This window comes from Empidonax traillii, unplaced genomic scaffold (assembly GCF_003031625.1).
Source record: "Empidonax traillii isolate 1590-97213 ecotype Southwest subspecies unplaced genomic scaffold, ASM303162v1 scaffold274:size1118153, whole genome shotgun sequence".
Taxonomy (NCBI): domain Eukaryota; kingdom Metazoa; phylum Chordata; class Aves; order Passeriformes; family Tyrannidae; genus Empidonax; species Empidonax traillii.
Genome location: NW_020955467.1, coordinates 133390 through 156402, shown reverse-complemented (window position 1 = coordinate 156402; position 23013 = coordinate 133390). Strand labels below are relative to the sequence as shown.

The 23013-nt window shown below is 35.5% G+C and overlaps 1 protein-coding gene across 3 annotated transcripts in view; it reads right to left on the bottom strand.

Moving 5' to 3' along the window:
- The window catches only part of SOX6 (SRY-box 6), a 170671-nt gene that overhangs the window by 49615 nt on the left and 98043 nt on the right, over positions 1-23013 (bottom strand). For 2 of the 3 annotated variants that reach the window (XM_027889874.1, XM_027889873.1), the window contains exons 7-9: positions 15013-15162; positions 10962-11142; positions 8198-8388 (exon numbers count right to left, since the gene is read on the bottom strand). In XM_027889874.1, the coding sequence (XP_027745675.1) occupies positions 8198-8388; positions 10962-11142; positions 15013-15162 (522 nt within the window). The remainder of the gene's footprint in view (positions 1-8197; positions 8389-10961; positions 11143-15012; positions 15163-23013) is intronic. The other variant, XM_027889876.1, reaches the window with a different exon arrangement.

The following is a 23013-nucleotide window of genomic DNA, read 5'->3' as shown; positions in this document are numbered from 1 at the left end:
TAATAATGTTTCTTTTAGGTTGTTTATGTCTAGGTACATTTCTTTTTAATTTCTTACATATGTACATCGGTATTGGGCTGGTCAAACTGTTTTTTTTTTAATTTATGGTCCAATAAAGTTTCCATGATTTATACTTTGCAAAGATTGCATAATTCTCACTCCATTGATTTTGATAATTTAATCAAGAGAAAAAAAATATTTTGATTTTATTTTAAACAACCTCCATAGAATATGAGGGACTAAGCATTTAACTGCACACCTAATGCATAGGAACTGAAATGTACAAACTACCAATTTTACAAAGAAAATTTTGGAAAGCAAAGTAATTGAGCAAAATGCTTAAAAACAAGGGTCTGCACAGCAAATTCTTCTATAGGTGTAAACTGGATGCATAGCAAGCTGGCGACAGAGCTAACTTATCTGTAAATTTAGATGACCTACATATGCCAGAGATTTTGCACTGTTTCTTTTTGTCTTTTCACTGTCAGTTCCACAGTTTCAGTGAACATGTATTTTTAATGTGCAAATTTCAAATACATTATTTGTACGTCTTTCTACACATAGCATAAAAAGTAAATCTAAAAAAAAAAAATAGTAGATATATTGATAGGCATGAGTGTGAATATTTAGGTGTAAATAGTATTTGAGCCACAGCATGATCAATTAAAGGTTGCATCATATGTTGCAGACAGAAAGTTAACGATTCATGAGCAGCTTTAATATTTCTATCTCGTGAGTTGGAGGAACAGATCTGACAAGATTTCATACCCACAGCCTTCTGCACCTGGTTCCCATTATAAGCTTGGCCTTGATAATGGAGCTGTGTTCTGCTGCAGAGGCTAATGTTAGCACTGGTATTTTCCTCCCATAATTCTTATAACCTGAGTACCAGTATTATGGCTGTTTTTGACCCCTCTATGCATGTGCAGTTACAGCTTCCATCACCTTTCTCACTAAATACTTAGAGATCAGATAAAACATTTCTCTAAGTATGGATACAATTTCTAAACCTGTTTTTATTTCCTGTGATATCTACAAAAGCCTTACAGGCCTCAGAGTTATATCAAAAGTCGGATTAGTTGTTTCCCTTCTTTGTTTACAATTGAAACATTTCTCTTTAAAAGATGTGGTTGGAGACACAGGGATTAACTTTTTTTTTTCTGAGATGCTCTCCTCTGAATTTAACATCAAGTTAAATTCAAAGTTTAAATTTACATTTAAAGTTCTAATTGTAAAGCATAAATTCACTGCAATACTTATCTGAGTCTCAGAGATACTAAAATCATTCAGCTATTCACAGATGCATCTAATTCCTAATAAGACCTCACAATAGAAAAACAAAACAAAAAAAAGATAATGCTCACTGTGCCCTACTGTTATCCTCTGAATACACTGATTTAGAAAACCGATGCAAGCACATATGACAAAGAAATTCATACAAAAGCCAAAATCATCAGCACCTTGAGCTGCTTGAAAAAATAGCAGGGAATTCCCTGAAGGGATATGCTGCCTAGGAAGTCCAGTCATAGTACACCCTGAAAAAATGCTGTTTGGAATCATTAGTATTTTTCGTCCCATTTATTGTTATAAATGCATATGGATGTCATGCTTTACCTTATCTTGGCATGAAATTTCAAATACTGGAAGCAACAGCATAAATAAACAATTTCTCCAGCTACAAAACTAAATGTTTGAAGTCCAGCATGTTTTCCAGTTCTAATAAAAGGGGGCAGTATTACATCAGCTGAAATTCTGAATGGTCCAAATTATCATAAAAAGTGCTAGAGAAGGATACAAAACTGCTGAATTCCACTGAAAATAGACTGTTACTGTGTACGCAGCCACAAATCTGCTTGTCTGCCTTGGGGTAAAATTTTCAGAGTTACTTCAGTGGGACTTAGGCTCCTGCACTGCAGTCACTTAAATTTTGAGTTACTATTTTCCTTTCAAAATTATTAAGGAAATATTACAGTTGATATAAAATGAAGACAAGTTTCATATAGCTAGGATAAGCCCTAAGCCTAAAAAGGAAATTGTAAAATTATTGCAGTTTCAAAAAATTTTGGAACAAAATATTTTTCTTTTTTTTTTTTATAAATGAAGGTTTTCAGAATAAAATATGGTAAAATATGGCTTTAGGAAGCTAACTTTGAACACCCAATATAAAAAAAAATCGTAGCTTACATATATTATGTACAGCCACAAGTAGATTACTAAATAGAGAAGTAAAGTATGAAGGACATTAGTTTGGTAAGAATTATGAGCACTGCTGGGATCTGTATCTGAAACTTCTCCCAATTCTAGGGTATCTAACTTAGACCAGTCATTTATCTGTTACAAAATGATGGATCTGTAAAAAGGTTGTCTCTATGCAACGTGTCCTTCTGCGTCTCAGAAACTCCCCAGGGAAAGGTTTGTCAACTGAGCAGAATGACGTACTCAGGAAAATCAGTTTCCCAATTGCAGTGTCTCTTTGCAGAAATCAGAGTCTTCATTAGACAGATGGAATACACTCCCACTGAGTTGAATAAATTGCCTATATTCTTGCAAGAAAGTGAGACCACACTAACAGTTCCTTAAGTAAATTAGTATCTTTCTTTTTTTCCTTTCTATACAGTTTCAGATTTTCTATTACAGAATCTAAATTCTTAAATTACATTATACCTAAGTCTAAGCTATGGGGTACAGGATCTTTCTTCAGTTACAGTGAGAAGAGAACTTGCTACAATGGCAATCGAGACAATACCATAAGAAAAGTAATAACTTTTCAAATCTAGTCATTTGTTGTTGTTATTGCTATCCATTTTTCCCCCTAATTATTAGGCATTCACCCTTTCATTATGAGTAAAACTAAGATTTAACCAATAGAAATAAAGATCCAATTGAAAATGCTTACACTTTCTGTTATGTCTCACAGCAGACTGAAATGTAAACACTGACCTCTTATTTACTAGGTACAAATATTCATCTGCAAGAAACTAAAGGGGAAAAAAAAGGAAAACATAACTCTTACTTAAAAGACAAAAACTGAGAAGAACAAATCACTACCTGCAAATCTAAACCAAACATTCAGAAAGATTTATAAAAAAACCACAAGGCCCTTATAACCAGTTAATTCTTGTTCTAAGTGTAAAGGTGGTCATGACTAGTTTTAGTGAAGGAGAAAATATAATTGAATGCAGAATGCACTGGAAAAGTATTTTCTTAACTATGTCTTTGGGGTTTTTTTAACTGAGTTGAGAAATTACTAATAAAATGGATACTTATAACAAGGTGATTCTCTTTGTGATTGTCTGAGAAATACCCTGCACAGGCAGAACACACAGTGTGACTCCTGCCACTGCAGTTGTTCTGTCTCTAATTCTGAATCTATAGGGAGACAAAAAGCTGGTAAAAAACTGGTGGCAGCATAATCCAGTACTTGCCTTTAGAAAAAAACAATATAATGCTGGAGCCATTGCAGAGCTGTAGGCAGCCAAAGGAGATTATGCATGACTAGTGACTTTTCCTACAAAGACTTCCTGAAGTGTTTTTATCAGGCCAAGTTTGTACATATGTGCAGTAGCTTCATATACATGATGAAGTGGAACAGCTCCAGAGGAGTTGTTACACTTTACTGTCTCAATAATCCACATATTTAACAGTCCCTAAATACAGCAGACCATAACACCTCCAAAGGGGTCGTTATGGCTTATCAAGTCAAATCTAAGTGCCTAAATATGGATTTGATCAATAGACTGTAACATCCCCAAGGGTAAATACTACACATTTTTAAGAATGTACACATTTTGCATACAAACTGTGGACTACATTAGGATAAATTACGTGGATTCAACTTGTAAAACTTTAATTTAGAAATAAGAAAGGAATAAAAGGCTCATTAGAAGAGGTGCTAAAGTACCATAATTCCCAGGAAGTAGGCAATGACTCATGTCATTTATTTTGGGGTCTAGTTCTGCTTTCCTACTGTAAATACACAGTTGTCAGAAAATCTACAAAAGAGTAGGAATGGAATGTAAACATAAAAATGATATATTAAATTCTGCTTCTTCTCAGATCTTGAATAAGCTTCATGCTAAGTAAATGCAGAGGTGGGGATACATCCTTGGGTCTAGCAAATTCGTTGTGATCATTAAGTATCTTTGTCAAAAGTATATTTGTTAGTGTTTTCATGCTTTGTATACAAAAGGAGTAGGATCTCAGGCGGAGTAGAAAAAGTCAACTCTGTTATAGTGATGGTTTTTGCCTCATGTGCACTGCACTGGTTTAGGCTCAGATAGAGTCAAATTTAGATCACATGGCGCTGAGTTTTGGATTTGTGAACAAAGCAGCTGGTAACTCACGGGATGGTTTAGCTATAGCTGAACTGTGCTTCTACAGCAAGGCCTTTTTTGGTTTTTACACTAATCTGCCAGGGAGAAGGCTGGGAATGCACAAAGCAGTGAGAGGCGACGCAGACAGACCAGCTGAGTCCGACTGACCAAAGAGATATTCCACACCATATGAAACCATTATCAGCAATAAAATCTGGGGGAAGGAGAAGGAAGGGGAAACATTTGGAGTTTTGGCATTTGCCTTCCCGTGTAAAGCACAGGTGCTGGAGGTCTGCTTTCCTGGAAATGGCTAAACATCTGCCTGGCAACGGGAAGTAGTCAATTAATTCTTTGTTTTACTTTGCTTACATGCACAGCTTTTTCTACACTTATAAACTATACTAATCAATCCACAAATTTTTTCACTTTTACCTTACTGATTCTCTTCCCCATCGCACTGGAGGGGAGTGAGTGAGTAGCTGCATGGTGCTTACCTGCCTACCTTAACTCACAACAGCACACAAGCTGAAATTACTCCTCAGAATGGTACTATCTCAAAAGTGTAGAACTAACCTTCATGCTTTAGCAAATGACAAAGTTGGGCTGTGCCAGAGTGCTTCATGTTTTTGTTTTGGTCTTTCTGATGAATGAATCTCTGTGAGCGCTTTTAAAGCTTTGTAGAAGATTTTTTTTTTTTTTTTTGAACAGCAGAATATGAACAGAGGCAATTTTCAATTCTGTGTCTGTAACCAAATACAAAGCTTTCTGAGATTTAAATGACACTTTTTCAAAAAGGCCTAAGCCCAGGCTTTGAAGTTATGTACATAATTTTGTGAGCGCAATCATTTGCACAACAAACTATTACCAACTATCTGAACTTGAAGACCAGTAACTGACCAGAACTCAATAGCTTTTTTTAAACCAGCTGCAGGCAATTAATTTGTCATCTTTTTCTGGTGCCAGCTTCCAGCTCCTCATTTCTACAAGTCTAATTACCTGAAGCCAATTTTTTAAGTTTGGTCCTGAAAACATGGGGTTCTGATTCTTCAAAAGAAACCAATCCAAAATTGCAACTATGCTATCAAAGCTTCACTGGGATTATGACAGAAACTGTACACAGCCTTCTTGGCATACAATTATTTCAAAACTATGTTTTTCTAATTGAAGTGATCCAGCATTCCTCCTCCCCCCCCTCCATTTTGATCATCTTGCCCATCATTTTTAGAGTAAAAGTAATGTATCGTAACGTAAAAATTGAAAGGCAGAGGGGGAAGTGGGAAGGAAGAGTTTTCTAGAATTCTGTTCATGCAAATGATGCTTCTGGTTTTAATGTATTTTATACTTCCTATAAAATATAAATGCATTTCCTTAGTATTCATGACTGAATTAATAGTTTTATTTTCTTTAGCGTGAGAGTGGGGATATATCATAATTTAAAATTACTAATTTGTATCCTGTTCTTTTGTAAACCCGACCTCTTGCATCTATGGAGAGAAGATAAAGGACAAGCACACCAACGTCTTCCTGCCTTAATGATTCTATAGTACCTGCTACAATAAATAAGCCCAGTAGGATTACATAAAGTCACTGAGAGACTTAACAGATTTCTTGCTGCGGTTTTATTCTTAGGTTTTAAAAGTTGCAAGTGGTAGCATGAAAAGTCTCCTTATAAAAAATGGCATTTGAGAATGATGTTGTTTGTTAAAGAATTCCAATTCACTCTGCCATATTTGCAAGTAAAAAAAATTTTTTCCTCAGACTGCCTGATGTATAACCTCAACCTGGAAGCTCTGCATCAATCTGTCCTTTGCAAGTAACCAGCAAAAAATAGAAATTTCAGATTATTCACTGAAATATTTACTGACTCTACTTTAAAAGGTGAAAGATTAAATAGAAACTTGTTATGTCAAATACAAGACATAAACATGATACTGAAAATACTCAAGGAACAGACTCAATAAGTAAGTGGATGCCATTTTTATAGTTATTTTTCAAAGTCAAATCAAATGTTAAGAATTCTTTTAATAGCCCTTATAGCATATTAGATATTTTTAAATGTCAAGCCACTGAAACTCATAAAATATATTTTAAAATAAGCATAATTTTATAAACTCTTAATACTGATCATATCTGTGACATTTATTTTATTTTTATAACTTGGGCTTTAGTATCCTGTCTCTTGATTAGTTAAGACAAACACTGACTTTACAATTAGACTGTTGTCTGAATATGGCCTGCTTCATCAATTATTAATTTCTATATTTTTTCTCAGTATCAACCTGTATTAAGTTTTCCAGTTATGACATTTAAACTAATACTAGCAGAAATATTTATTAGACTCTGAATTTGATTTGGAAAAGCATTGTTTATCCAACGTGACAACAGTTTAACAAATCTTTTTAATGGACACTAAGCCTTTCTTTTGTTTTGAGTGCTGTAAAAAAACTATCAAGCAAAAATATAAAATGTAGATTAAAAGCAGTAAAGATTGTGTCTGTTAATGACATTTCTTTACCCTTCTGTGTCCTGTTACAACCCACTTACTCACCAAGAATTCCCCTGTGGGTTGAGAAAAGATCATAGTCTCATCAAATTCATGGTTTAAGTTATAGTTAATACTCTGTGAGTCTTATACTCCACCTGAACTAAAAACTCCTGTTAGTCTTTGCACTATAATATAATGTTCCCTCCCAACAAAGAACCCACCATCTACTATATATATGTATATACACATGAACAGAATATTTATAGGCATTAAAACTACATGTTGTTTTTTGCTTTTTTAGCAAATAGTCTGAAAGAGTAGTTGTTTTATAGGCTAATAGTGTCAGTTTTCTTTCTATTCAATACTAAATTGCATCCTAACTGTTTCTATTTGCCAATGCCTTACTGATTACCAGGATAATGTTTTTCCCTCTCAAGTTAACTAGAATAAGTACTGTGGCCTGTAACTGATTTTGTGTCAATGGTGAAAATTAACTTGTGTGCTGCATTTTTTGCAGCATAATCCAGCTCTAGAGAAGCTAACAGAGGAGCATTCTTCATCCTAAGGGCTGCCTTATAGCTCAGCCAATTACCCGATTCACTGTTCACTTGCTGTAGGATACATACAGAGACCTGATGATGCAACAGACCTTGAAGCCCTTGGAAAGGCCACAGAACAGGACAACATAGGTACAAAGAATTTTCCAAGAGTCTTCTTTGTTCTGGGAGTCATCCTTAAAGCAGGTGTGATAGAAACTGTTCCTCACCTTTCGGATATCATCTCAGCTTTCTACTTTGTAAACCGAATCACGTCCTGTTCAGTCCAACACTGGTCCCATTTGCTCAACACTTTATCTAATTTACCCTTTTATTGTACTGTGCCATTTCAGTGTTTGGAAACCACAGCCGGGATTCAGCAACGAATTTTGATCTCTAATTTCCCATTACAACTGAGAGCCAAATGTACTGTTTTGAGCCTAAATACTTTGTTGCATCTGAATCATAGATTCAAGCACACTCAGATACATAAAATAGCATTGCAATACTCAACCATGCTAGCACATAACTGGCCTTTTGGCCATATTTATCAATCCAATCATTCTAAAATACAAAATTCAAAATCTAGTGACCAGGAACAATGGTATCTCCAACAAATTTACTTCCCATGTTGCTATATGCCTGCTTACAGCTTAATCACACGAGTGCACAGGACTGTGGTTTTGAATGGTGTCATGTAAACGACGAGAAGTTTGTAGCACAGCACTGTGAAGTGACAAGGTGTATTTAACATGAAATCAGAGATGCCTAAAAGCTCTAAAAAGAAATTTCATATAACAATAAGAAGCTATTTACAGAGAAGAGAAGAGAGTGACAGAGAGTGAGGAAATGGGAGACATTACCTTTTCATTCCTGCAGTTGTTTAGACCCATGTTATTCATGGAGGGCAATTTTCCATCAACACCATGAGGCTGCTGTTGCTGCTGCTGTTCCCTTTGGATTTGCTCTCTCATTTTTCGAGCCTCCTGAATGGCTTTCATTACTGTGTCCTGGTCCCCAAATAGGGCAGGTGAATTAAGACTGGAAAGGATATCTATAAACAGAGAACACATTTTATTTAGGTAATTATCCAAATTGAAATCTTGGGTAAGAACTCAGCTCTCTTAGAGCTGCACAAAACTAATATCCGCAGAAGGAGTAGGAGTGTCAATTGTTGTCTTTTTGAAATCTGAATTACTCTACAGAAGTGATTGATAAGCCACTTCTTTTGTTGTTAGAAATACAACTACTGAAGTCTTGGTATAGCCTGATATGGAGGTGTCTGAGCATACTCATGAACTCAAAGTTAAATATGTGTTTAAGACAACAGTCTTATTAACCTAAAACTGGAAGCCTCTGAGGTACTAAATATGATTAATAAAATGAACAAAGGAGAAAGCAATATCATTTAGTTGGCTACAAAATCTATGTCAATTCAAAGAATTTCTTTCTGGGTCAGAACCATCGGCCCAGACATTTAGCTTTCCATTTCAGAAAGGGCACTCACAGTTACTTTTTGGGGACAAAGTCAATGACCATAGCATGAGTACATGTACAGAATCAGTAGAGAAATCAATAGAGAAAAACTAGTTTTCTTTCTATCACTCTGAACAGAAAGAAACTTTTAAACTTGCATCAAAGTCATGCAAACATTCCTGTTATATCTTAAAATGCATGAATGGAGTATCCCAGAAACTGTTTCTGATTTGAGACCACAAAATAGCCATTATTTTGTGACTGTTTTTTGTTGCTGTGATGAAACTGTAATCCACCTGTTCCTACATGGAAGTATTCTCTATATCACACATGAATAGATTCGTGCATATATATTCTAGCTAGGAAATTTTGATCAGTCAAAGTTTATGTGTGACCTGTGCATCTGCCTGACAAGCAAATGTCTTTTGTAAAAGCTCCGAATTTGTTAAACTTGTGTACTTTCTGACAGTCCACTATTAAAAATTAAAAATAAGAAAAATGCCAAAAAAGAAACCCAAAATGATCACCAAAAACAAAAAAAAAAAAAACCAAACAGGCTAAGGCTAAGATTTGGAATTCTCCTTCAAAGATAATTTTCCTACCCTTTGGATTTTATTGAAGTTCAGTTCAGTAAAATACAGTAAATTCAACCTTGAAGAACCCTGAACTTTTTTAAAATAAAAATCATCAAGATTAAGGATTTTTCACTCTTTATCCTGGGAACAAATAGTTAATTTAATACTGGGACCTACCTAAGAAGAGATGCAAATTGGGATGTTTGAGAGGGAAGTGTGGCATTTTCTGTCTGAATGAAACACCCCTCTTCAAAATAAAAACGTGTTAGAGAACAGCCATTGCTCTTTCTGAGTAAAATTTCCAATGCTCTGAACTGTGTCAGCAACTAAGTTCCATTCTGGACCCTAAGGAAGCTAGGAGCCATATTTTCATGACTTTTACAGAAACTTGGACTCCCAGTCATCTAAATGTATAGTAAAGAGGTAGCAAAAACTTCTGTGTTGCTTGCTGATTTTTGACAACGTTTCCCTCTCTTCTTTTATGCTAAAGAAATGAGACAAAAAAGTTTTTATGACTTCACATGAAAAATATTTACACCTTAGGCACTATCTATGTTAGGCAGTAATTTCTCTGGAATGGTCTATGACTTCAAACTGATCTGCCACTTTCTAATGTTAGATAGTGCAGTGATAGTTGCAAATAAATTGACAGGTAGAATATCTAGGCAATCGCAGAAAGTATCTTTCAGAGACCATGATGTTCCCAAGTGTTTGGGAATGGAAAAAAGCCCATAATTTTTATATATTTAATATATGTATTTAATGTATCAGTTCATTATTCACAAGTGTTTCCATATATTTTACAAGTACACTTGAGATACAGCTTGTGAATAAGTGGTCTGTAGTAAGTATTTAGTCACTGTTAAAATGTACTATTTGAACTTTAGGGCTGATCATCCACATTTTGCAGCTCTTGATTCTGTTTCGTGACTGGCTAAGGTAGTCTTCATACGTAGTTTTCAAACCAATTTTGTTTCAGAACTTAATAGGCTTAAAGAATCTTGAAATCAGGTAAAAAAATTCCTACTTGTAACCACATGAATTAACAAAATCTTGACAGATGGGCGAACAAGGAAAAAAACATGAACAAATAATAATATAAACTGGCTAGACTGAAGCCCTTCGGTCTTTGTTTAAAAAAAAAAAAAAATTAGTATCTAGCGAGGCTCCCTGTGTGTGCAAAGATAATTTTTTGTTTCTTTAATCCAGAGGTCAAAATTCAAAAGTTAACTTTGCCTGGATACACCCAGTAGATGTCTTCAGGAAAGATATTCATAAAAACCTCTTTTACAAGTTTTGTGTATGCATACCTATTTATCTACATGCATATATGTTTATTTCTTAGGTTATCTATTTATTTGTTGTATTTCTTGAAGATGAATATCACTGCCACATCATTTTAAGTACTCTTGCAAAACTTTGGCATTCAAGTGTTCTTTGAAAATCTTTACCGTAATTTTTTTTAATTTCCATTTTGAACAGAAATGTAGGCCCGAGTATCCACAAGTATGTTCAGGCTGAGATTTCATGCAGAAAACTTGCCTATTTTCTCCTTTCCCCAGGACAGATTAGTTACCTAAAGAGGATCCTCTTCCCAGAGATCCACTGAGCGGGCTGGGGATGCCACTCTTGTTCGTCACTGTCACAGGACTGCTTTTGCTAGCTGGGAAGAGATTCTGTGTTGGAGATGTTGGGGATTTGACAGGTTCAGCTGTTTTGGGTCGGGCTGAAAGATTCAGTGGCTGAGCTGCTTCATCCTGCAAGAGTTTAATGTAAATAATTATTAGGAAAAGACAAATGAACACATCATTTTGCAAGCAGCAGTTACTTTACACCTCGAAGACAATGCCACTTTCTCCAGCAATAATAACAAAAGAAGCTAATTATCTGCCTCCTTTAAGATTCAACTAAAGGAAACCTCATTAATTTTTCTGTGTTATGCTTCTTATTTACATTAACTATGTGGCTGGATCATTCTTTTTGCCAAATTAAAATTTGAATTAGCTCACATTACAGCTTAATTTCCTAATGTGTTTTCAGAGATCTAAATTAACCTAGGGCATTTACAAAGAATTATTTAAAATTTCCAGCAGCTCAGTAATGCTTTCGTATGGTTCTATTTGAAAAGTTCCTGGCACTATAAAAATAAGTTATGTAGCTTATTTTTAAATGTATTAGAAACTAAGAAATCAGAAGTACTTCTGTGAAAGAATCATTTGGAAACCCTGACAGTTCTTTGGCCCACATTTAGCGCTGCTGCTAACTTATACATTCCATGCATCTTATTCTGTGTGCATGTTTTGTTTAGTAAAATAATCTATGCTTTCCCCTCGTAATAAAAGATAAGAGTTTCACTGAATTCAAACTCCTTTACTTACTAGGGTAATGACTGCATAATATATGCATTTCAAAATATATTTTATTTTCTACTATTTAATTTTGTATATTTTACAATATTTTCTATATAAATGTCATGTCTCTTGATAGATTTATGTAAAACCAAGAATATTTTCCACATAAGTGCTATGCTGCTTCTTGTTTGATACTTCCATTTTATTTCTGCATTCTGTAGTTATTTCTGCTGCATTCAACATTTACTGTATTTGTATGTTTTATTTGCATAAAGACAAAGAATATTTTTTAAGGGTATGTAAATCTAGTATCAGCACCTTTATATCTGTTGATACTTTTCATATGCAATTGTGGAAGAAATATTCTCTGACATATACCTTGCTTGTGTGCTGTAGGACAATAGGTCTATCTAAAAAAAATCTTGACTTTTGGAAGAAGACTTACTCAAGTAATAAATTTCTTTGATCGGTATAGACATTCACAATGCAACCTTCCTCCCATTCTTTGAGCTTGTTCCTTCTGCTTAATACGTTAAGCAAGACAGAAAAAAAAACCCTGTGAAACAGTGATTTCCTGTAGTCAAAGAGCCCAGCAAGACAGATCTCTCATTTAAATTACGCCCAGAGCAGAATTATGCTGGATATAAGAGAATATCGTCCATATTTTAAAACACTGCACTGATCACTTCAAAGCTTAGAATTATGTCAAAATACAATAATACACCACGTTATCTCATCTTTCCCATTCTCCTTACTGTCAAGCAGTCATTTAGCAAAGTACATCTGGTCATCCACAATATATTAAACAGGAAAATGTAACAAACAGGTATTTATAATGTCATCATATCTCCAGTTTTAAACTTTTCACATAAAACTGCAAAATGTTTTAATTCTTCCTGACCTTGCAGTGTGCACAAATGTCCACATCTGTTTGGAGTCCAAGTGAGAGCAAAAACCCAAAAGTACAAGGGCCATAGTCCATTCTTGTGTTTTGTGGCCACATTTACATGTGAGCTGTTTCCTTGCACAGATGTAAAGTGGCTTCAATACATTTCTCTAAGAGTTCAGAGCCCCATTCAGACTATGAAGTTTGCCAGACTAAGTACTATGAACATGCGTGCATACAAACCTATGCTACAGTGTTCAATTTTTAAATAATTTTCCATCTAGTACTGGTACAATCAGGCAAAAGCTCTAAACACTGCCAGAATCTGTTTGTTTGTGCTACAGCATTCCCATTTCTGAAAAGCTGGTCACTGACTTAAGAAAAACCTATCATTACTTTTTGAAATACCTGACTTCTGTAAAAGTATTGCATTAGTTCTACAAATAATGCATGTAGTTTATAGAAACAACTGCTTAAAAACAGAGAAAATATAGAGGGTTTGTTAAGCAATGCATGACCACCAAAACTGCCATGTCTAACAAAGGTAACAATTTGCAATGACTGAATATATAGGTACTGCTTTTCTGCTAATAATTTTTTCATTAGCCATTTGTATTTTTTCACACAAGGCACTTGTACTTTATCTTTAATATTTTCAATGAAATATTGTGCTTAATAAAAATAATAATAAAAAGGTTTCGTTTCTATTAATGTATACTTCAGTTCTTTCAAGTTACATTTTGCAGGGAAACCCCCAAGAATTTACATGTGGTCAATTTTGTAGTAGGACTCAGCTGGCCACAAAACTGGAATGGTATTGGCCTTGGTTCAAGAAGATATGTGCTTGAATTTAACCAGGGAAAACTTTACTCATATAGTAAAGGTTTGGTTTGGTGTAGATCCATTTGGCTCACTCACTTACAAAATTACTTTTTCACATTAAAGTAGTCAGTAGTATATTCTCAATACCATAAATCACTGGTGTTAGGTATCACTATACTATGGCAACTTTGCTGAAACAGTTAGGCTTTGCTTTTGGTGGCTTCTGTATTGACCGTAACAATCTCTGCATATGTGGTAAATTTCCCTGACTGCTCTCAAGCCTGGCATTGGATTACAAGAGGTAAAATATTAGACTAATACACATCCACAGCTAAGTAAAGTGAATGCTTTGCTAAATAAATGTTAGATCTGGCCATAATGGAATAGTTTTTATTTATTAGTACTCTCAGCCTAGCAAAAAAGTGTCATGGAAATTTATCAGTCCAGGCAGAAATATCTACTCAGCCACACTTTACCACAATGATTGATGATAATGAAAAAACAAATGATATTTTACTCTCATGTCAAAAAGTGAAGGGAAAAAAAAAAAAAAAGAAGAAGAAGAAACCCTCACCTTAAGTGAGTAAAATCTTCCCAGGGTGTTTTGAGGCTAAGGACCAAGTGCCTGTAAGGTGTTAGCAGCCAGCAAAAAAAAAAAAGGTATTCCCTCTCTCTACCCACAAAGTCACTATATGCCATCTCTAGATTCATTTTAATAGTTCTGCACTTACAGTGCCATCATTAAAATTGGTAAAACATGTCAACGTTGATGTTTCTTTAGAGTTTGAAGTAAATTGTTTCTGAATTCTGGTCTCATGAAATTCTGAACAACCACAGGAGAGCACAACAATAGAAGTCAGCCAGTCCCACCCAAAGGTACTGGCGGTACCGCAGACTTCGCGGGGCACACGATTTTAATTTCAGGCTGCTGGCAAATGCCATGTTGTAGCTGCCTGGTTCCAAGGAAGTGAGAATAAGCAGGCACAAGCATTCAGCAATGGCTCAAAACCAACAAGGAGCAGCCCGGTTGTCAGCAGCTGTGTGAAATCAGCAAAAGTCAAATCAATCTGCAGCAACACAACATTTTCCCCGGAGTCCTGACTTACATGTTATTTTTATGTGAGGCTTTTCCAAAATTGCAGAATTAAGTACAGATAGAGATTTGTAAAATAATTAGAAGTCCTGCGGTCTCTCTCTTACCCTAACCATATAAGCTAGCACCACATTTTAAGATACTCACGAGTTCAGCGTGAAACAACTCATGAAATGGATGCCATTTATGCACATTACTAGATTACAAACTGAAATCTTGAAAATATCACATTTTACTGATGAATCTGTTATGCTGCCTATGGTAGGAAGAGGGACGCCTAGTATTTCTGGAAACAAGAAGTGAATGCTTTCTCTTCCCTTCTCTATACAGATAATACAGCACTGAAACTGAACTGTCCTATTTGAATATTGAAGAACTGTAATGTGGTTCAGTTTCCAACTGTTAAACAATTAAAAAGACCATTTGATTTCACTGTCCTTTTCAAACACCGACTATTTTCTTTACTGAAAAGTACCTTAACTTGAGTTACCGGGCTGGTCCCTCTCTTCTCATTTTTCATCCCAGTGGGTGAAAGTGCCCCTGTCGTATTTGGTGGCTGTGGAGTAGATGGCATTTTGGCTCCAGGAGAAACTTGCATGCTTGCCAGCTGAGCTGCATACAGTTGCTGGAAGACAAGAAGATATACATATATTCCTGCAAAAACTCCTAAAAAAAGAAGCTGTAAATGTACATAATTTTTTTTCCTCTGGTGTTTCTTCTCTTAAAGGAATTATAGATCTTTTTTAGCTCTTGTTTGTGGCTTTTCCCTTCTTGCTATTTGCAAAAAGGGGGGGAAAAAAGCTAGAAAACACTCAAACACCAATATCTTTTTTCTTAATTTGACTTTTGCTGACTTTTCTTGATTTCTTTTTTTCTTTCTTGCTAATGATGGTCATGGTATTGAGCAAAAAGTTACACTGTGCCTGAATATTAAACACAAAATTGATAATATTGTAAGGCTGTTTATAAAATGGAGGTAAAAAACAGTCAGAAAAACAGTACTCCAGGTCTTTCTGTTCTTACCCAGAAATGACCCACACACTCCAGAACCTCTACTGAGAGCTGACATAGGAACAGTTTCCTACCAAAAGGCAGTGCTGCATCTTCTCTAGACAGCAATGGAAGTTAAAGTAGGCAACAGGATATGTATCCATCTCTCCATCTCTGTGTACAGTGATATAACTCCTATAAATGCTAATAAGGAATCTTGGCCTAAAAAATTCCTGTAAATAGTGATGAAAATAGAAAAACTTTCTAGTGGAACTTTTCAAAAAGTTCAATGCAAACATAATAAAAGAAACATAATGAAAGTATATTAAAATAAACAGTTCCTACCACTAAAAGTGTCCACTGAACAAAATCAAATAAGTTTAATTTCTTTCCAGGGACCAAATTTAAACCCTCACCTTGAATTAGCATCATGAGTAATTCTTCTACCATAAACAGGGAAGATTCCAATCCCTCTGCTACCCATAGACCTATATAAACTTTGCCTTATTAGTGAGAAAAAAACAGGTGGTTTGTATGTAATTTCCAACATTACTATCATTCAGATGGACAAATAAAAAAAATTACAGTAATCAAAAGCAGACCTTTCAGCACATGTAATTAAATGAAAGCTTAATAAAGAATAATTTGCAAGAGCCAGATGTGCTTATGTCATAATTGTTGCTTTCTTTGGAACAATTTTTCTAATATAACAAGCCCCCACAGAAATGAAAGTTACACAATGCTGTGAGTTCTGTGACTCAGTGGCGAGACAAATGTGTGAAGGAGGGGCAGAGTCACAACTCTGGGTGACAAGTAAAAACTGTTGTTTGTTTGTTTGTTTGTTTCCATCCCTCTTCAATACCACACAGATACTACAAAAGGATCACAGATTAATGTTTTGAAATTGATGGTGCTTAAACATTTTTGCCAATGTACCAGATTTTTTCTATGCTGGAAGTTAAAAAATGAAAACAGAAAAAATTCCCAGCTATTGGTTATGTTTTGGAGAATGAAAATGAAAACAGTAAGTGGTTTTTCCACCTACTACTTGGAACTTATCCCTTGTAGCATATTCTTCAGGTCAGTCTATGCTTGCTTAATAGATGGTCTGCTTAAATGAGAGTAAAAAGTACATTTCACAAACTTTTGAAATCCTGCGTATTCTCATCTCAGAAATAATCAGGCACCACACCATGGAAGAGATGACACAATAAACTTCAATACAATTCAAAGAAAAACCCCAACAATAATAAAGACTTTCTGAGTGTTCCGTGCTTTGTCTATCAATACTTTTTTCTTTTTTTTAAATTAGGAACCTATTTGACATCTTCTTCAACTACCTGAAGGAGGTTACTTATATTTTACTAGAAGCATACTAAAACTTAAGTACTTAATGTAGTTTGTACTGCACTTTCAAGAGTGTGAAAGGAGTTCTGTGTAAAAATAAAACCAGGTTTATCAACTAAAGTTCAAAAGAACTGTTCTCTCCCTTCTCAGGTAAGCTATCAGGGCAAAAACCATGAGTTTGTTTGTTCTGTGGTACTCCATTCTTCTTAAAAGATAGAAATTGATTGTTAATTATGGCAACCAACACAGTGTGGTGGCTTGAGCTAGACAAGTAGCCAGCTCCCCAGCCAGCCACTCTCTTCCTCCCCCACTTCAACAGAGTGAGGGAGAAAATAAGATGGAAAAGATAAATAAGATGGTCAAGATAAAGAAGGGAGATCCCTCACCTGTTACTATCACGGGCAAAAAAGATTTGGCTGGGGGAGGATTAGTTTACTCCCATTTACACTGGAGCTGGCTGTGAGAAAGAGCCACCCTGCACCCATCCACTGACAGCACCTGGGCACTGCCCTGGCCTCACATGGCAAGTGGAGCTTGTAGCCCAGTTAGCCATGGTAAGCAAGCAAAGATGTGTTTGTGATCTCTAAAAGCTTGTGATCCCAGGGTGTAGCTGTCTCTTGAACAGGTATTTCAAAGTCAACACAAAGATAGACACATGTGACACTAGTCAGAGCAGGACTTGCCAATGATCTGATGCCTTAGCCCTATCAGGACTGGCAACAGAAACACCTACAGTACTTTAAGGGTTACAGAGCTAACATCAAGAACAGTGGGCTGTTCTAGTGACTATCTAGGAAACTGTTTGATTTTGGAAATGCAAACAGAAAAAGTAGAATAAAATTAGAATTTTTCCCCACTCCCCTTCCAGGGTGTTGAGGGCTGTATTGGCTGTTCTGCAAGTCCTGTCAGGGAGAAATGTTTCTAAAGCAAGACAGGGAATAAAAGAAATTTTGCCATTTCTGTATCTGCATGTATGTATAATTCATGACTGGATTATTCCAAGGTCTTAGTACTGGCTTTAGCCTGGCATTTCTATGAAGGCATTTTAAAACATAAAAGCAAATGTAAAAATAAGTAACGGTAATTAGCTTTCTGGTCTGCTTAAAACAAAACTGTTCTGCAAATGAGTACAAATCTTGCAAGAATTCACACCAGGGCGAGGAACATTGCTGTGTGGACTGGGAGGCTGTATAACTTTTAAATATCAGTTTATATGGGAAGCTAGGCAGTCTGGAAAAATACATGCCTGACACCATTGCAGGGATAGAATGGATATTTTTGTAAATACCACTGCTGTGGCTCAAACGGCAATTTAGGACCTCACATTGGGATGGTCAGGTTGTGAAGCTTTTATTTGCAAGATTAAGGAGGGGAATAAAATCCAAACATTGAATGAATTTTGACTGTTAACTTTTAAGGCTCAAAAGCAAAAGTTTCAATGGAATTTTTTCAATTGAAATTCTAACCTACCAACTATTTTACTACCGAGTAAAAAAAATTAAACTACGTCAAACACTGAAACATATCTTCTTTTTGATCTATTTATGTCTATCCCATAAAGAGAAGAGCATTTCATAATCCTTTTACTAACCACTGACTTTCAAGAAGGCTCTTGATTACAAATTAGATATTCAAAACCATCAAGTATTCATGATTGTTTTAAGCCTTAAAAATGTATAGCCTGGGTTTTATTTTTTTTAAGAGGTCACTAAGTTAGGTTCTTACAATCCAGTTCCCAGCATCTGAATATAAGTCGGGCTGACTTTGAGTTACTGAGTGCTCCTGAATAGTTAACAATTTTAAAAACCAGCTGGTTTAAGGTACATGAATAAGGATGTAGTTTACTGTTTTCAGAACCAGGTTTCTTGTAATGTCATGCTTTGATGCTGAAGAGTGGGACTTTAAAATGCCACAAGTCTCAAGGCAATGGCAAGTGAAGCACATTTAGAGCACCTATGAAGTTACAGGCTTAAGGACCTAAGCACTTATTACTGAAATCCTATTCCAACTATAATCAACTAATAATCCAAAAGGTGGAGGTCACTATGAGTCTGAATGATGTTCATTTACTCCAAAAATTACCCAACAAGTGGGAAAGTGCAGTACTCAGCATGTGTACAGAACAGCACAAGTGCACACTGATTTTTGTACCTGTAAACAGCAGAGTTCACACTAAGCTTTTGTTATAACTTAGAGCTACCATTTAAGAAGAATTGAATAACTAACAAATATCCATCCAGTGGTGGTGGTGGTGTTTTCTGCTTCAGAAATTGGCTCTGGAATCGGATTAATGATTTCCATTTCATTTTTCTTATAAAAAGTATTATCCATGATCTAAAATTTGTCTAAAAGGCTATGAACCAATAATAGCCACCTTGACTGATCCAAATGTCAAATCTTTCTTAATGCCACCTAAGTTTCACAGTGCCTTTGAGAGATATTTTCATGACACAGTAGGAAAACTGCCTTTGCTGCCAGTGTTCATTCATGCTTTACCAGAAGACAAAGGCCTTAAGTTCACACATCCCTCCCACAAGATTCAACATTTTTTCAACTAGATTTTCCAACTAGCTTTCAATAATCAAAACACTTTCACTGGCTCAGACCCATTTCTCTATGACTTTTCACATGCACATAGGCCTCTGACATTCCTGGACACATTCTCTGGTAAATGACACTGAGCACAGAAAACAAGCACAGAGCAAAGCTTTCTATGCACTAGACATTTCCCTTTCTTCTACAGCAGGAATGTTCACACCTATCTCTTAGGTTGCAGCATCTGTGTCTAAAAGAATGAATTAAAATGAAGAATTTTGAGAATGAAATGTTACAGAATTGACACATGGTGAGGAAAACAGAACGGGCCTTAAATCAGCAAAGTTAAGGGTGGTTTGCACTGACAGCTTGATAACTTTGTGACAGGCTGTTTTACTGCCTAACACAGAATTATGATTGTCATGGAATCATAGAGTCACTAAAGTGGAAAAGACCTCTAAGATCACCCAGTCCAACCATTAGCCTCGCTCTGCCATGTTCACCACTAAACCATGTCCCCAAATGCCACGTCCATACCATAACCTTCTTGCAAGGGGCTTGTCAGTGACGGGCCCCATGCAAAAAGTTTTTTTCAGAAGATACTTCAATACAGAGAAAGTGATTAACTTGTGCACAGAAGAGAGGCAGATTCTTTAGATGTAAGATCTCGGGGAGGAAATAGAACAATTGCTCTCTGTACAGGAACAAAAAGTCAAGGGCTAGAAACATTTCAACCGACTGTGCAGTGAGGATTTGGTCACAGCAGCAGGGATCCAATTCAGATGTTATTCTTTGCATCAGAATTCTGAGGAAACTATAGTAAAGCCATAGGTGAAATATGGAGATAAAAAGAGTGGTTGCAATACTCAGTGTAGCAAATAATCTAAGTGTGGTGATGAGAGCTGGCCTAGCATGATAAATTGCAATGGATGTACCTGGAAGATACATCACAAAGAATTTCAGTAGAAGGTGGCTTGATTGAAGGAGAAGGAAGGGATCTGTTCTAGAAATTTTTACCCTTTTCTCTTCTCAGGAACAAATGTTAAATTTTATGAACCCTGATTAATTCTAAATTCTTCCATTACTAAAAATGGAAGTCCTATGTTACATCTTCAACAAATACATTTGCTACAGTAAATGAAACTGAACAATAAAGCTACTGAGAATCAAGTGAGAATCCCTGTTTGTCAGCATTTTAAATGAATTGTGCAAAGCTGAAATATCTTATTTATAGAGATGAAAGTTCAGCTATTTAGACAATGAGTAATTTGGTTTCTAAAGATGAAAAACTCTAAGGAGTGACTGCAAGTGCTGTTGAAATCCTGCACTACAAGAGGTAATGCAGTTATTTTTTCCATAGTATATTTAGTAAGCAGTGTTGCAAAGCTATAATACCAGAATTTTCCTTCTGAGTACATAACATGCAATAATAGTACTTAGAACTATCTGATGACAAAGAGTTTTTAGAAGTTCACCAAAACCAGTGACATCTTCACTATTTCCAGGACACATTTCTGAAAGGAAGCTACCAAAAAAATAAAAATAAAAATAAAAACTTCAGTGCGACTGCTTACTTTTAATTATTCGTGTAAGGGTGTTTAAAATAAGCTTGATGTGTAACAGATTGAAGGAAAGAGAGTCTCTGAAAAAGCTTTTCTTCTGTTTGGAGGAAGAGCAGATTAGTGTTCACACCCATGTTTTGGGTGTGTGTATAAACTTCAGTAGGTCAGGAAAAGTAAAAAAAGTAAACTTTTCAAAAAAGCAGTGTAGAAGCATAAAAATCCTACTCCGAAATTTCAGGCACATCTTGATCTAAGTGCAAGAACTGTTTCTAAAGTCATATTAATTGTACACATTCCTTCCTATACTTATATATAAATATAATTTTTTGTATTTTCATGTCTTCTGCACTAAATACATTCAGTGATTAGCATTGTAGTTGAGTGCTCTACTGTAGCATCAAGGTAAGAAATGGGGTTATAGACTTATGTATATATATAAAAAGTAAATAAATAAATTAAAGGCATACAATTACTTTTCTCTTTAAGATGCTTCTCATGTAGATCTTTAGAGTGAAAGGTAGGTTAACAGAAAACGACATCCAGAAACACAAGACAGCCTAAGTAACTCATCAGCAGCTTAACCATGTGACAAGCCCAGGGGCAACTCAAAGGCAACTCCAGCCTTTGGAGTCTGCCAAGAAGCCAGATGCCATTACCAGAAAAACACCTTCCAAGGCTCAGCATCTGTGTCCTAGCAGTGCTCACTACACAAAAGGAAAGGAGGAGGAGAAGACAGAGATAGAAAAGTGCACAGAAGATTGTTAAAGAAATGTACAAACACATGATAGAAACTCTTATTTGAATTTGAAAAATCTAAAACTTAGAAAATCAAAGCTTTTGCTGAAAAAAACCCACACAAGATCTCTTCAAATTAAAAGACTGAATATTTGATGCCAAAAGTGTATGATTTCTTTTGTTTCTGTTACCTGTTAAAACAGTGTATTTTATAAATTCATTATGATGAAATACAGATATCTCTGTAGAATTGCCTCCGTTTTTCTAAGAAAATTGTTAACAAACCAAAATATGGTGAGTTTTACAGATCTGTTACAACTGTGGCCAGGCCCTCCTCTCAAGTCTACATGTGCCACCACACAGACAATAAACAGTATTTCACTATTTAAGAACTAACAAGTATGTATCATCAAATTAACTCACAATTTTATGCTAACTAACTGAAAACTATTTGGCTTTACATGGGTATATCTGAAAGGGCACTGATCAAGTACAGCTACACAACACTGGAATAACAATTAGGCAAAAAGAGTTTCATTTAGAAACACGATAAATAATAATATACTGAAAATACTTCTTTTTCTCTACAGAATCCATATGCCATAATATATGTGCATGGCTTCCCTGTAACATCATCCCTTTTTTCTTTTCCCTGGTTGCACATGCCTAACGTGGACATGGCAGACATAATATTCTGATTTTAAACACCCGTATCACCCTGCTGCAGAGTTTGCTCATCATTACAGAGCATGAATATTTCCTACATCTTCTCATAATATACCAAATACCTTTGCAAAAAGGCGCTAAGGTGCAACACAAACAAGCAACTAATGAATTATCATAACTAATGTCATAATAACAAAGATTGTTGCAGTGATTATTTATGTGCTTGCTGACTAATGTGCTCTCCGATTTATTAAAACCCAATATGTGCAAACAAACTAACTGTATTTGTGAAAATACAAATCATACATTTTGTAGTCGCAGATGAAGTTAGAAGCATTCAGTTTTCCCTATACCTTCAGGAGTGCATCTAGTGAAAAAAATTTTTTCTTCGCTAAAAGAATGATTTTTACCACTCATTCATATTCATTCACTTCAGGGTTTGGGGTTTTATTTTTAACTATTAGCACCAGTAATTTCAGTATTTGTCAGTTGCTGTTATATATATTGTCATGGGAAATTTTTATGTGGCCCTAAGTTCCACTCAATTCCTGTCTCCTTAGGAGACATACATGCCTGTATTGTTTCACTCTCAAGCAGCAAAGTAACAGCTACCTAATTTCACCACTGAGAGTCTGCCTGTT